The sequence below is a fragment of the Chinchilla lanigera genome, unplaced genomic scaffold (genome assembly GCF_000276665.1).
Source record: "Chinchilla lanigera isolate Chin_1 unplaced genomic scaffold, ChiLan1.0 scaffold00021, whole genome shotgun sequence".
Lineage (NCBI taxonomy): Eukaryota > Metazoa > Chordata > Mammalia > Rodentia > Chinchillidae > Chinchilla > Chinchilla lanigera.
The window spans coordinates 11,023,159-11,036,731 of record NW_004955422.1 but is presented as its reverse complement, the minus strand read 5'-3'; the positions used below and the strand labels follow the sequence as shown (position 1 = coordinate 11,036,731).

The window sequence follows — 13,573 nt, the reverse complement described above, 5'->3', positions numbered from 1 at the left end:
ACCTATTGTTTATATTCAAAATTGCCATAGTTCATTTTCATCTCATAGTCAAAATGGTTAGAATGTTTCTCTCCTTCCGCCGTCCCAGTCTTTTTCAGGTTTATAAAGATTCACCATCGGATGTTGCCCTTTCCTAGCTGCTCAGTGTTCTTCTCCTTCACTTGATAGCGTGATTAAGGCCTGCACCACTCCAGGGTAATTTGGGGAGCTCAGTCCCCGCACCTGATATCAGCTCCAAACGGCACTAGGGCCTGGACCAAGTGCAACACATGACCCCAAGTCTTCTTATTTCTGTGCTAGCTTTTCCTCATCACCTGTACCTGAGGTCCTGGGAATGTGCCCTCTAGTTCAGTTCCTGCAAGAACAGGTCTGGTTTATTTCTCTCCAAGAGATGCTTCCCCACAACTCAAGCCAGTCCTTCCCACCATTCTCCTCAGTATCTCCCCCTGACCCACCCAGAAAGTGGGGCTCACTATGGGGCTAACATATTCCCAGTACTGCTTGAAGGGTGTCTGGCTTTCTGTTTGACAATTATTATATGCTCCCCTACTCCTGAGACATTCTTCTCTATTTTGGGGCCCCAATTCTAGCCACTTACGTAGATTATAAATCAATACTGCTGTACCCTTGGCTATAAGACTTTGCCTGCCCACCAGACTTTTTCTCTGACATTGAAGCATGAGCCATCTTCTCATCTGTCTTCCTCTATCCTCTTCCCCACACCTACCTTGCCCCAGTTTGGCAGGCCTAATTCTTAGTCCTCCCACATTATATCTAGTTTCCTATCATGTCCAGTTATGTCTGGAGTTTTGACCAGTGTCAGATAAATTATAGCATTATGATTTGATTCTCTTAGAGAGGAACTCTTTCTCTCCAAACCTCTAATGCTATCTTTCCCCTAGTCACTGAAAATGCTAGGCTTACTACCCCAAGTACCTATCAACCCAGATTGATTACCCATTGCAGGATCTTCTCTTCAGTACAAAAAAATCACCCTTACACTCTGGACTGCAAATACATGTACTTAATAATTAATATCTCCCTTCTTAGCTCTCAGAGACTTTGACAAGCGACTTCCCATGTGAGTTAGTAGCTCAAGAAAGGCAACGACTTCCTGAAGATTAGACCCCAATCAGAGCGAACTACTTCTGCAGTATGAAATCAGTTTCAGGCTATTGCTGAACACAAACCCATGGAGGACAATTTGATGGGTATGTGGTGAGTAACAATAAATCTGACTATTGTGACTGAAAATACCTACTACTACTCCATTAAAGCCATTTGAAAAATTTAAGAGAAAATGCTTAAGTCCCAAGAACTTGAAATGAGAAAGCTCCCCTTAGGGCCAGCAGACCTGGCCATATCTGTGAGTACAAAGGAGAGATTTGGGGGAGAGAAATAGATCCTTAATGATGTGGGAGACCCAGCCAGAACTATACTATATTCATTTATTTCAGTGCTCAATCTCTGGGACTTTCCAAAGCCAAAGAGCAGAAAGACAGAAAAACAAAACAAAAAAAGGCCACCATCTCCATCTTTGGAAGACCATGGAAAGAACCTGCTTTTCAGCCATGCTTGGTAAGTGGGAAGTTTCTCAACACTTCTAACTTCTCTTGGCTTCCCAGAGCCTTGATCTGCACTTGGATAGAAACCCACATTCAGCTTGCCATTTCCCTCCATAAACATTGCCTAATTGAAATCACTCACTGAGACCGGGGTGTTCCACTTGAACAAAGCCTTCTTACACTTGGTCACTGGAGTTGAAAGAGGAGCAAGTTATGTTGAAACTGCTCAGCACAGCCAAAGGTCATGTGATTTCCCAGAAGCCACTGAAATGACCAGGATGTGATTGTTCCACTCCAAGGTCTTTGGCTTTTGCCTCAGGACCCCAGTCTCTTTCAGAGTGTGGGGGATACTGTGACAAAGAGGGCTGGGTCTTCTTCATGACCTTCCAGAAGAGACAGTGAATGTTGGGGAGGTTCTGGAAGGGTCACAGAATCTGGGCAGCAGGAGACGGAGTGCTGAGAATGTTTGTGAAACCTCTTTCTGGGGTTAGGGTGTAGCTCAGTGGTACAGGGCTTGCCTGGCAAGTGCAAGGCCCTGAGTTCTAGCCCCAGTATCGAAAAAACACAAACAAAAAAGACTCCCTTGAAAGTTTAGCTCAAAACTTTTCTTCAGAGTAACTCTCCCACTTTCTCCTCTGAGTGTCAACAGCGTTTACTGATCTTTCATTGCCTGGCAACTCAGGGAGCTTATCTCCTCCCTGCTTCTCTCACTTTCCAACCCACTGCCCGCCTGGCCAAACAGAAAAGATCTGTTTCTGATTCTCAGTGATGGTACAATCTTGCTCCCTCTGTGTCTCTCTCTCGCTACAGTCTACGTGTGTCAGGAGGAGGGCTACTGCATTTAGAACAAACAGAAGAGACACTCCATTACAATCTCAATTTCAGATTCACAATGAATCAATTTTCTTAGTGTAATTTGTATCAGTGTATCGTAGTGTATTGGGGAAATACGCTAAAAAATTATCTGTTATTTACCTAAAATTTAAATTTAACTAGGCAAGTGCATTTTATCTGACAAGCCAACCGAGGAGACAAGGACAACTGATCTAGATGATAAAGGAAAAGGACCTCTGAGTTCATCTCTTTCTAAGCAACTCACACCTGAGTCCTTAGAAATCTCGCTTGAAAGATCTTGCTTCGAAATCCAGACTCCCCACTTCTCCCATTCTAAGGACAAATGTCCCTCTTTCTTGTCTTGGGGATACCATACATGGTGTGGGTTTTGGAAGGGAGTGGACCCCCAAAGTGGAAGTGGCTGGCAGTAAATAGAGCAAACCAGAGCCGCCCACATAGGGGAAATCTCATGCCCTGCAGGGTTGTTTTCTGATTGAGCTCCTCAGCTCACTACCTGCTTTTACTAAAGATTATAGTTCATCTGAATAGAGCACATGACAGATACTACTGTGCTTTACATCCACAATCTCATTTCATCTTCCCAAGGATCTGCAAACCAGACGCCGATCCCTTCTCCATTTCACAGCTGAGGCTCACAGAAGTGGAGCAACTTGCCCAAGGCCAAGCAATCGGGGAGTGGCCCATAAGGCTCCAAGTCCAGGTCTGTCTGGCCTTAGAGAAGCTCTGGGATGGAAGGCTAAGAAAGTAGCAGGCTGGAGAAAAGGGTTTACTGGAATCCCAGAAAGCTAAACAAGATCATCTGTAAAGCCCCTTTGGCCTTACTTCAATGCTTTACAATATGAGCAACTTTACGTTTGTTTACAGACTGTGAGAGCTGGGCACAGACAACGCAATGCTTAGCACAGTACTGGTGCGCGGGCATAGTTCAAAAACAATGCTTAAGAAGTGAAAGACGTGGAGAAACGGATGTGTAACTTAACAGCATGGAGATTTACACAAGGTGCTGTGCCAAGACCATACGGAGAGTCGGGGAATGTGCCCAAGCAATGTCAGCCCCTTCCTCTTTTCCTGACCCAGACCTCTAGCCACGAGCTCTCCTATGGCTCTGCCCATCTCTCCACCCTCTTCCTTAATTGCTGGGTTCTCAGTTCTCTTGGCCTTCAAATTGCTCCCCAGAGAGAGCCTTCTGCGCCACCTAGAGGACAACAGAGTTATCAGAAGGGAATGAGGGAAGCTGAGGAGCCCAGGGTGGTTATTATCATGAAGGGCACCGAGGCACCTCCCCCAGGAAGATGAACCCCAGACCTCCACTTTGCCTACCTAAGACATTCATCCCGTCCTTGAACTCCAGGCCCTTCTTGATAACCATCTTAGTTTCCTCAGGGACCTCCGACACAGTCTCGTTCAACAGGGAGACGACGGTGCTGGTGGCATTGGGTTCCTCTGACTGAGGGGCCACCAGGACTTTCTTTGTCACTGTTTGAATCTAAGGGAGTAAAAACAAAGAAAAAGGAAAAGAAGAAGAAAACCATAAAGGTGAGGTGTAGTCTAAAAGATCAACAAAACCTGGCTACTCAAAGTATTTTGTATTGACAATAATTCAGAAATGCCCAAACAAGTTTATGAAAACTGGAGAATATTTTATATGTTTGTTTAACAAAGTGATATTTTACCACACACATACAGTAGGCTGCAACTGTCCCAATCCTAAGACAACTGCAGAATTTATAAAATTAGCTTGTACTGTACTACAAGCATTATGGTCTAATATAATGGGACACAAGCTTAAAACCAGGGAAGGATGTTATTTCCTTTCATTCTAATGGTTGTACCTCTGTGCCTCAATAGGGACAATATTAAAAGGCTAACTTGGATATTCCACAGAATTGTGAGACCAAGTTAGATGGCCCCGTGCGCCTTCTGGACAGTCACTGCCAGCCAACGCTCAGTCTGGGGTCCTTCCAGAGCCAGGCTCTGCTGGGAATCCCCAGTTGGGCCCCAGTCTGATCATGGTAGCAGCCACGATGGTAGGAGCATTCGCTTGTATTTTAGATCCAAATGTAGGTTCAGAAAATACACATTCCTTCTGGGCAGCTGTGCCAACCAACCCTTGTTCAATGTTTTCAAAAATTGCAGAAGGCTCCCAAGGAACCTCTCACACACTTCCCTGACTTCCGTGGCAGTAGTCCTATTTTTAAAGGTGTCAGGAACCCTCCATGCAGACTGCTGTGAAAATTCACATCTGAGCCCCCAAGCCCACCATATCCAAAGGCATTAAAATAGAATTCGCGCAGAATCCTAGAATGTCAGTAACTGCATATAGAAAGCGACAGATGGCTGAACCCTGAATAGATACGGAAGAGGATGCATGGAGAAGTCAAGTGACTTTTCAGACGTCATAGTTATTGGCGTCACAGTTATTCAACTCCACTAGCTTGACTGCTACTGAGTTCTTCCCACTCCCTGTGTTGTACGGTGAACTATGTAGACCTGATCCTCCTGAAGCTGGGCCCAAGAAGCAGCAATGCCAAACTGACTGGGTGACAAAGGTGACAGAAATGGAGATCAGTGTTCTCCGGGCTGAGGCAGGTGTCTCAGTCCCAGCCTGGCCACATGCACGGATGCAGCAGAAAGGATGTCCAGGGTCGTCTGTGCAAAAGAACAGGCAGTTCCCTTACCCCTTGTTCTGGGCAACAGTGGCGTGGAAAGCGAGCAGAGGAACGAGCAGAATGGAGGTCACAAGTATAGCAGGGTCGTGCTCCCAGGGAAGAAAGCTGACCACCTATCCTGAGAATGCTAAAGCAGCCAGAGTTCAGGTTAACTGGAGCAACGATCATGGATCTAAATGTAGTTATCAAGTTCAGGTAAGAGGTCACATGCTACAGATTTGATTGATATCTACTACCTTTTAGCAGTAACCAACCCAAAGGCAGATTCCTAACCCAAGAATAGATTGCTGGTTAGTTACTGAAGCAGGGTTCAAATTCATTTGTTCGACTCCAAAATCCAGCTTCCAAACAGCACAGGCCAGGGGCTTCAGTTGAAGCTGATGGGATAGGCACACTGGAACCCAGGCCTAGTCCTCACCTGAATTTTGGATTCAGAGAGCCTGTTTGGGCTGTACAACTCCACCTGGGTACCAGCTGTAGTCTACCACATCCTCCTCACCAGCATCTCTCTCCTTTAAATCTGCAACAGCCTCCTAACTGACCTACCCACCTTTCTTCTTGTCTATCCTCCATCTATAGGTAAATATGGCTACCTATAGTTTCATCTACCCCTAGCTGCCAGACTGATTTAAAAAAAATAAATAAAAGCCTGACACAAACCCTTTTAGAGTAAAAATGCAATTCTGAGCTGGATTTCCTGAGCTGGATTTCCCATTCTTCATTCAGTATTACTCATTTTCCACATTCAATCCTCCCTTCTGTTCTCTGAACATACTAAATACCTCCTGACTTCTGCTCAAAACTTTTCCCTGCGTTCTTCTCTGACCTCACTCATTCTGATCCCCTATTGTTTCAGCTCAGACATCTTCCCCAGTTATGACTCAGTCCATGCTTATCCTGCCTGTAGCCCGCACAGGCTTTAAGTTTCTTATGTGTTCCCCTGGTTTGCTTCAGGTTTTCTCCTGCCTCTTGAATACTGATAAGCACCATGGAGCTGGGCCCTTGTCTCTGCCATTCCTTGTGGCATCTTTTACTGAGCAGAGAGCCTAGCAGTCAGTAGCACTCACAAACATTGGCTGGGTGAACACACGCTGGTTGCTGAATTCTCCAGAGGAACACATCCCATGTGGTTTCTTTGCTGGCCTTGATTTAACGCTGTCAGGCTACACATTACAGCCAGTTACGCTCTTGGAAACCTCACAGTTCTGCACAGCAGGTGGCAGGTCTTCCTGCTGTCCAAGACCCAGGGGCCTGAAGTGGGCAAGCTACACCTTGCTGCCTGGGGTGAGGCAGCCTCTATCCTGGGGAGAGTTTAGCTTCTTTTGATCTCTGATCAGAAAGCCTTCATTACTCAAGAGAGATGATTTTAAGCCACTTCCTGTCATATCTCATGGACATGCAAGTGACCTCTTGTAGATGCTTTCTTTTTGGGAATGCCATGACACTATAAGAATGGCCTCCTTACCTCAAGACCTCCTTAAGACTCTCTGTGTCATGCTTAAGGAATATACACCCACCCTTACCTTGGGTAGAGGATTGATTCTATGTTGTCATTCCTCAGATTGTCTGAATGCAGGGGGAGCTTGACTAAGCTTAGCTGGCGGGCTAAGACTCCATGCTCATATAACTTTTGCCTGTGAAGTGATGGAATCAGAGTAGGGGTGGCACCGGGAATGGCATGGCCCCCATCCCAGGGTTGCAGACAGTGGCCCTTGTGATGGGTAGCGGTATGAAAAGATTGTCCACTGACAGAGAGGTCCTCACGTGTGAATGCAGCCATTCTCCCCAAAACTCACTCTAAGACCCATGGAACTACTCAAGGCACCTGGCTGCTTCTTGGTCCTGCCTTGTGTTTGGACTGACACAAAAGACCAAGTCAGCAGACCCAGATCCATCTTTCCCAGTGCCTCTCATCCTCAATCTTTTCCTAGCTCACTCCAGGAGTTACAGCTCCAGAGAGCTTTCTGTAATGTTAAGAAGATATGTGGCAATCAATCGTGTCTATTGCTCCAAAGCAAGCGATTTCATCTTTCTACTCTGGCAGGTGGAAAAAACAAGCACAAGATATCAAGGATTCTGCAGCAGCACGCTCTTCTCCATTTACTTCCAGTCACTCCCGATCCCACTCCCCTTGCCTAGAATGGTTTCCTTTAATATAGGTCCCTGCTCCTGTACCACCAAAATGGCATTAAATCTTTCTTAAAGTTGTATTTCATTGTCAATTGTTGTAAGAACGGTACATATTTATAGGGTACGATGTGATGTTTGTTATATACATATACACTGTGTAATAAGCATATCAGGTTAATGAGCATATCCATCATTCCCAGTATTTATCCTTTCTTTGTAAAATGGTATTTGAAATCAGAGATCACATCCTGCCCCAAAGCAGTCTGGATTCTGCAGGGGTTGGCAACTGCATTTTAGGAGGATCCAGGAATACAGATTTTCTTCTGAGCTGCTTGTCTCCTAAATTCATTTTTTGTGTGATTGCCTGGAAATGGCTAGAGAAGGCTCATTGTATCTAACTTAGTCTCCAGCCAGGCTGCTGAGAACTGAGGTATGTTCTAATGTAAGCTTGCTGTGGGGAGATAAAACAGGCTAGTCAGTAAGTGGGGCCTAGGCAGCAGACTCTGTGGTTCTATTCAATAGAATCATCTGTTTTTAAAAATGACAAGTTTAAAACAAACACACATGCATGTATGCAGTTGGTGAGAGTATGCACTGTCAATGGCTTCTATACTACCGTTATGCAACATTCAATAAATTCTAAGTATAAAGCTTTTTTTTTCCCAAGACATTTCCACTTCTAGGAATTCATTATTCTTTAGGAATGTTACATGATCATAGAAAAAAGAGTGACCTTTTGCACTGCTACATGAGAAAAGCAAGAGGCATCATGGTGTGCATGATGTAGTACTGCTTGAGCTGACTTTTTAAGAGGTCATATACACATGCCTGCGTGGGAAAGAAGGTGTGTGATAGGAAACAAAAATTCTCAATGTGAGTAGCTCTTGGGAGGGGCAGTGGGAGCTTCTAATTTTCACTTTATGAACTTCTATACTATTTAGCCTCTTCAGGTCCACACATATTATTTAAACCCACAACTTCAAAATGCATCCCAGCCTCAGATCCCTTCTGGAAGATTATAGCTTCTGATTCTATAGGGTAGTTATATATATTTTTTAAGTTCTACAAGTGGTTTGCTACACTGCAAGATTGAGAACCACTGAGCATTTCAAATGATTGTGGGCAAGGTGGATAAAAATGTGCTTGTGGGTTACTCAGAGATAGGAATGTAAAGGAAAGGAAAAGGAGGAAGAGAGGCAATGTCAGAGCAAAGAGATATTAAGTAAGTGGAAAAGAGAGGGGAGTTTAAAAAACTACCACAAAATTCCAATCCCAAGAGCCTACCCTAGATCACGTCATATCAACCCTGGGCCTACCCAGAGACAATAAATATTAAGAGATTGCTACCCTGAGTGGTCTAAGCTACTACTTAGATGATTGGAGAAGACAAACCACCAGAATTTCAGATTACCTGTTGGAAACAGGCTTGGACCAGATTTTCTGGGAAGAGATTTCGGATAAGATCCAAGAAGGCATCCAGGCTGGAGACTTCATCGTTCTTCTTCCCAGGTCCCAGCTGTTTCTTGAGTTTGGGATTCCCGGGGTGGATGGCCAAGACCAGGATGACCCCCAGCACAGCAGCAATGACAGTCGTGGACATATAATATATCATAGCTCTCGTACCTAAGCGACCACTGGCTTTAGCATCCAGGCCAGACAACCCTGGGTTGAAAAGAAATCCAGAAAAATTAACTCTGTTATGTACCTGCTCATGACCCATTTCTCCACATCTATACCCTTGGCTTCCTATTACTCAAATGCAATCATGCTTAACTTAATCTCGTACTAAATAATTGACCAGGGTGCTCAGTGGAACAGTGTCTGTCTGGCAAGTACAAAGTCCTGAGTTCAATTCCCAGTACCTCCTAGCCAAAAAAATTGACCAATTCTTCATTTTACAACGCTATTTTCACGGATATTTTTAAGATTCTTGAGAACTGGAAAGAGCTGGCAATTGTCTTGCTCAGAATTTGCACATGGTTGCTCACTGCATCTTTGTCAATCTACAAGAGTGACTTAAAGTTGAAGATATTTCAGGTTTCATTGTGAGATGAAGTCTTTCACATTGTGGCATCCTTTCTTTTATGAAGTGGTGGTGCTGGTGAACACTAGTTTCCGTGTTTATTAGTATTAGGTAACGTCCTGGCTCAGAAAAATAAAAAGATGGTAGATCCATGTGAGCCTCAAAATGCCTTTTGAATACTTCAGTAGTCACTGAAATGCAGAATCTGAGAATGAGGACTCAGCAGAGCTCTCTTCTCTCCTTGAGGTGAAGCGTAATGTTCTTCATCTCCCAACCTCGTGTAGGGATCAGAAAACACATGTGTAAGGCAGCGGCCGGTGGTGGTGCTTCATCTATACCAAGGGAGGTTAGAGGAAATTCCAAGCCAGTCACAAAAACTCCAGCCCCCCTGGGTTTTTTTTCCAGTTGTTTTACAATTTGTCCACTTCCTGATTTCAGTTCCTTCTTTTACTAGACACAGATAGACTGAGACTCTTTTGGGGGATCCATTCTCTTTGCTGTGGGGGAGAAGTCATTGATGTGAACTTCTCTGAAACTGACCCATATATGACTTCCTTTTCTTTATAAATTATGGTCTAATTCTGGCCAATGGAAGTCAGGTTTCCTGAACAGCTTGGTGTATATACAATCTCTTCAACAAGTGTGGAGATCATTTTCCCTGGTTTGGAAAGAAGCATTTGAGGCAAAAACACAGTTTCACTAGGGGTGATTGATAGGACCCCATTGAGCCCCTGAGCACTTGATCCTGAGCTCCAGCCTTTCTGATCACTAGGTTCACTGGTTGAGTATCTATGAGACTTTAGAACAACCAAGAACAACATCTGAATCTCTTCAGTAACTGGAGCTTCACTTCCTATACATGGTGGTCAGTCCGGAGGGCAACTTCTCAAGGTGGCATAACTAACTGGCACCCATAAATGGACCAAGGCCCAGCTTCCCATCCTTAATTCAAGAGCTAGTATCTAAACACCAACTGATGCCCTGCTGGAGCAATATTATTTGGTAAGGAGGAAATTAACAGTATAAATCTAGCCGGGTGTTGTGGCACACCCCTGTAATCCCAGCACTCAGGAGGCCGAAGCAGGAGGATCGTTGCAAGTTTGAGACCAGCCTGGGCTACAAAGTGAGCTCAAGGCCAGCCTGAACTGTATAGCAAAACCTGGTCTCAAAAAGACACAAGAAAAGGTATAAGCCTATGGCAAGGGAAAACATGCTGCTAAATAGAATAATTAATCCTTTAGCCAAAATAAGTAAGCATGATGCCACACATTAATGACACCCTTGTCCTAAAAATGTCAAAGGGCTTTCATTTCTAACATTTCATTTCTAACATTTTTAATGTCCACCACTCTCCGTGCCCAATGAAATAATAAAGACACTGTCCTTTTCCACTTGTTACTTTTATCAGTTTGTGGACAAAACATACTTTAGAAAATTGAGAATGTATACATTAAAAATTAAACTCACTAGAGATAGCACTCTGACATGTGGCTGTTTCCTTTTTATCTTTTGTGGTTAGAGTGAATGATGGACCGACTGACAGATGGCAAGCCTTTTTTTTTTCTTTTGGGGTTGATTATCCTCATTTTAGGGACAGGGAAACCAAAGCTTTGAAGTGAAATCACACAGATGATCACATTCACTCAGCCAAATTGAGCTTCCACAGTCAGTCTGAAAGCCAGGACGGGACAAGGACTCCCTTCGGAGGAACACCACATAGGTGGTCTTACCTGTGATTAAGCTGGAGATGATGAGGGGGAGAATGAGCATTTTTAGCATCCTCATGAGTATATCCCCCGGGAAGGCTATTAACATAACCACGTCAGGGTGGATGGGAGAGGCCAAGCGAAGAAGCCCTCCACATACTGCCCCCAGGATGACACCTACAAGGAAGGAGAAAAGGGGGAATCTGAATCTGGTTTTTTTTGTTTTTTTTGTTTTTTGCCCTAGTCAAGTAAATGGATCCATAGACTTTCTTGGTGAAACTGACCTTTCTCATGCTTCTGTCTTATTAGATGATGAATAACATACAATAAAAATGTTAGTTAAGTGAAATTAAGTGAAAACATTCATGAAGCGTTGATTTGACAACTAGAAAGAGGACTCTGGATAGCTCCAATTATTCTAACAGATAGCCTTGGAAGGTGGGGTGGGGAACAAGGCTTGGCTTCTTTGAGTATTTGAAGGTACTGCAACATCTGAGATTTTCAGTAGCAGCAACTTGCAGTGCCTGATGTGGCTTCTCCTTCCAGCCCAGGTCTGGCCACATGGCTTGGCTAGTAAATGCATCATCCATTTTAACTGGTGGCCAAAGAAAATGTTGGACTGACCAAACTACTACAAATCCCCATCCATCTATTTTCTTCAACTGCCAATAATTTCCTCATGGCTCACTCTCCAAATATGTCCTTGATTTTCAGGTCCCTAGACTTACTGATCTTATGGAAGTTCAATTGGGGGCTTTAAAACTCTGTAATTGTAGAAGGACCAAGTTAGGCAGACATATTGCCAGGAGCCTTTCCCTTTACAGACACACAGATCCCACAAGAAACTCTTTAGACCTCTGAAAACGGATGGCCAGCATAAAGAACACAAGTCAGACCGCAGCACCCTGGTTGTAAAGGATGGGGGGAGTTCCCAGGTATGTTTTTATATAGAGTTAATTCCAGGGATGTGGCAGGAGGGATGTGACTGAAAGTCTGATCTTCTTTCTACAAACAAAAATCATAGTCCAGCTTCTTTGAAGTGCTATGATGAATGGGATCTGCTCACATGGAAGGGAACCTTTGGAATCCCCATCCATGCTTGTGGTTTCCTGTACTATGTACACTGAGCTGTGGTAAGCTCCAAGTCTTAACCCTGACCCAATGGCAGATAAGAAGACTGGCTTAAAAAAGAGGCCACAGGACGGAAGGTGTGTGGGTGGGTGTGCAGGTCAATGGTGATGGGGGGACGCAATGAGTTGTCATTGCTTCCCCATGTAGCTAAAGGGAGAGCTGAAGAACACGGGAGAGACTGAGAAGACAGATGGTGTGGCTGGCCTTACAAGAAGCTGCAGTTTACCTCACTGTCCAGAAAACCTGGTGGAAAATTTAATACTGAGCTTGTATCAGCTGTTCACACAAAAGAACCCCCACAGAGTGAGGGAGGAAGCCAGGAAGGAAGATGTCTTGATTCACTTCAGCTTTAATTTGAAAGCCGTCCTTCCCTCTTTATGTAACCTGCCCAGTCAATCTAACTTAACGAGGTTTCTGCAGAAGGTCAGAGCCAGGGCATCCTGTTAGTGGTGTTTTCTGCAATGGACACCCTACCTTGGGGCAGGTATTTCTCTAAATTGATCCACTCGCTACCAGCTTTGGAGTCACCTAAAGTCTTCCTAAATGTGGATTCCAAAGCCTCCCTACTGATGGTCCAAGGCCGTCTCCATGGGGATGGACTAGGAATGTGCATGCTGTCACACTCTCTAGAAACTGTACATGTAAAGCTGGAGAACCAGGGCTGGGGATTTAGCTTGGCGGCATAGTGCCTGCCTGGCAAGCACAAGGTCGTGAGTTCCAATCCCAGTACCAGAAAAAAAAAAAAACAAAAAAAAAAAGCTGGAGAACCATTACGATCCAAAGGAGGAGGGCACACAGTTGCAGTAGGTGAATTCAGGAGGAGGATTCCACCGCAGCAGTGATGCCTGAGGCAAATGGGCATTGGGTGTAGCAGGTGAGCTGCTCAGACCAGCTTCCCCCCACAGAGCCAGGAGAGCACCAGAGAAGAGGGACTGGGGGGTTCAGGCACCTACCAAACACCGTCAGCGTGAGCAGGAGGTTCTTCCCCAGCTTGTCGCACAAGCGCAGGCCCAGGTGTCGGTGCTTCGGCTCGTCTGAGCTGAGATGGCTGTCGTGCATGCGCACTTCCACTTGCTTGGGCATATTGTTGGCACTGCAATGGAAGAGTGGCGTGGTTAGAGACCGTGGGCGCCACACCTATACAGCTTCAGGGCCTCGGGTCATAGAGGGCTGCCCACATCCCTGGGGCTAGAAAACAAAGTTGACTCAGGGCACTCTGGATTTCAGGTTACCTGCTGGCAGGACAACAGGACACACCAACCACCCGTGTGTCAGGTGCTTTGATTCCCATCACTGAAGATCTTCAGGGTAAAGAAAGGAATCCCACAAGCAGATGGGTTTTCCGGAGAGCTGCCCGCAGTGCTGACTCTGGGAAGGAAGAATCCCACCCTGTCTTACAGAGACTAACTTGCTGAGGGCTGCGAGGCCAGAGGAAATGGGGATTCAAATCCAGATATGCCTGGCTCCAGCATCTAAGCTCTTTCGTTCTTTTAG

At 45.0% G+C, this 13,573-nt stretch overlaps 1 protein-coding gene across 3 annotated transcripts in view; it reads right to left on the bottom strand.

Annotated features, from left to right (window-relative positions):
• Positions 1–13,573, bottom strand: part of Slc1a2 (solute carrier family 1 (glial high affinity glutamate transporter), member 2) — a 152,234-nt gene that overhangs the window by 45,489 nt on the left and 93,172 nt on the right. For all 3 annotated transcript variants that reach the window (XM_005384125.2, XM_005384124.2, XM_013514335.1), the window contains exons 2-5: positions 13,033–13,172; positions 10,973–11,125; positions 8,631–8,881; positions 3,741–3,906 (exon numbers count right to left, since the gene is read on the bottom strand). In XM_005384125.2, the coding sequence (XP_005384182.1) occupies positions 3,741–3,906; positions 8,631–8,881; positions 10,973–11,125; positions 13,033–13,162 (700 nt within the window). In that variant the 5' untranslated portion in view covers positions 13,163–13,172. The remainder of the gene's footprint in view (positions 1–3,740; positions 3,907–8,630; positions 8,882–10,972; positions 11,126–13,032; positions 13,173–13,573) is intronic.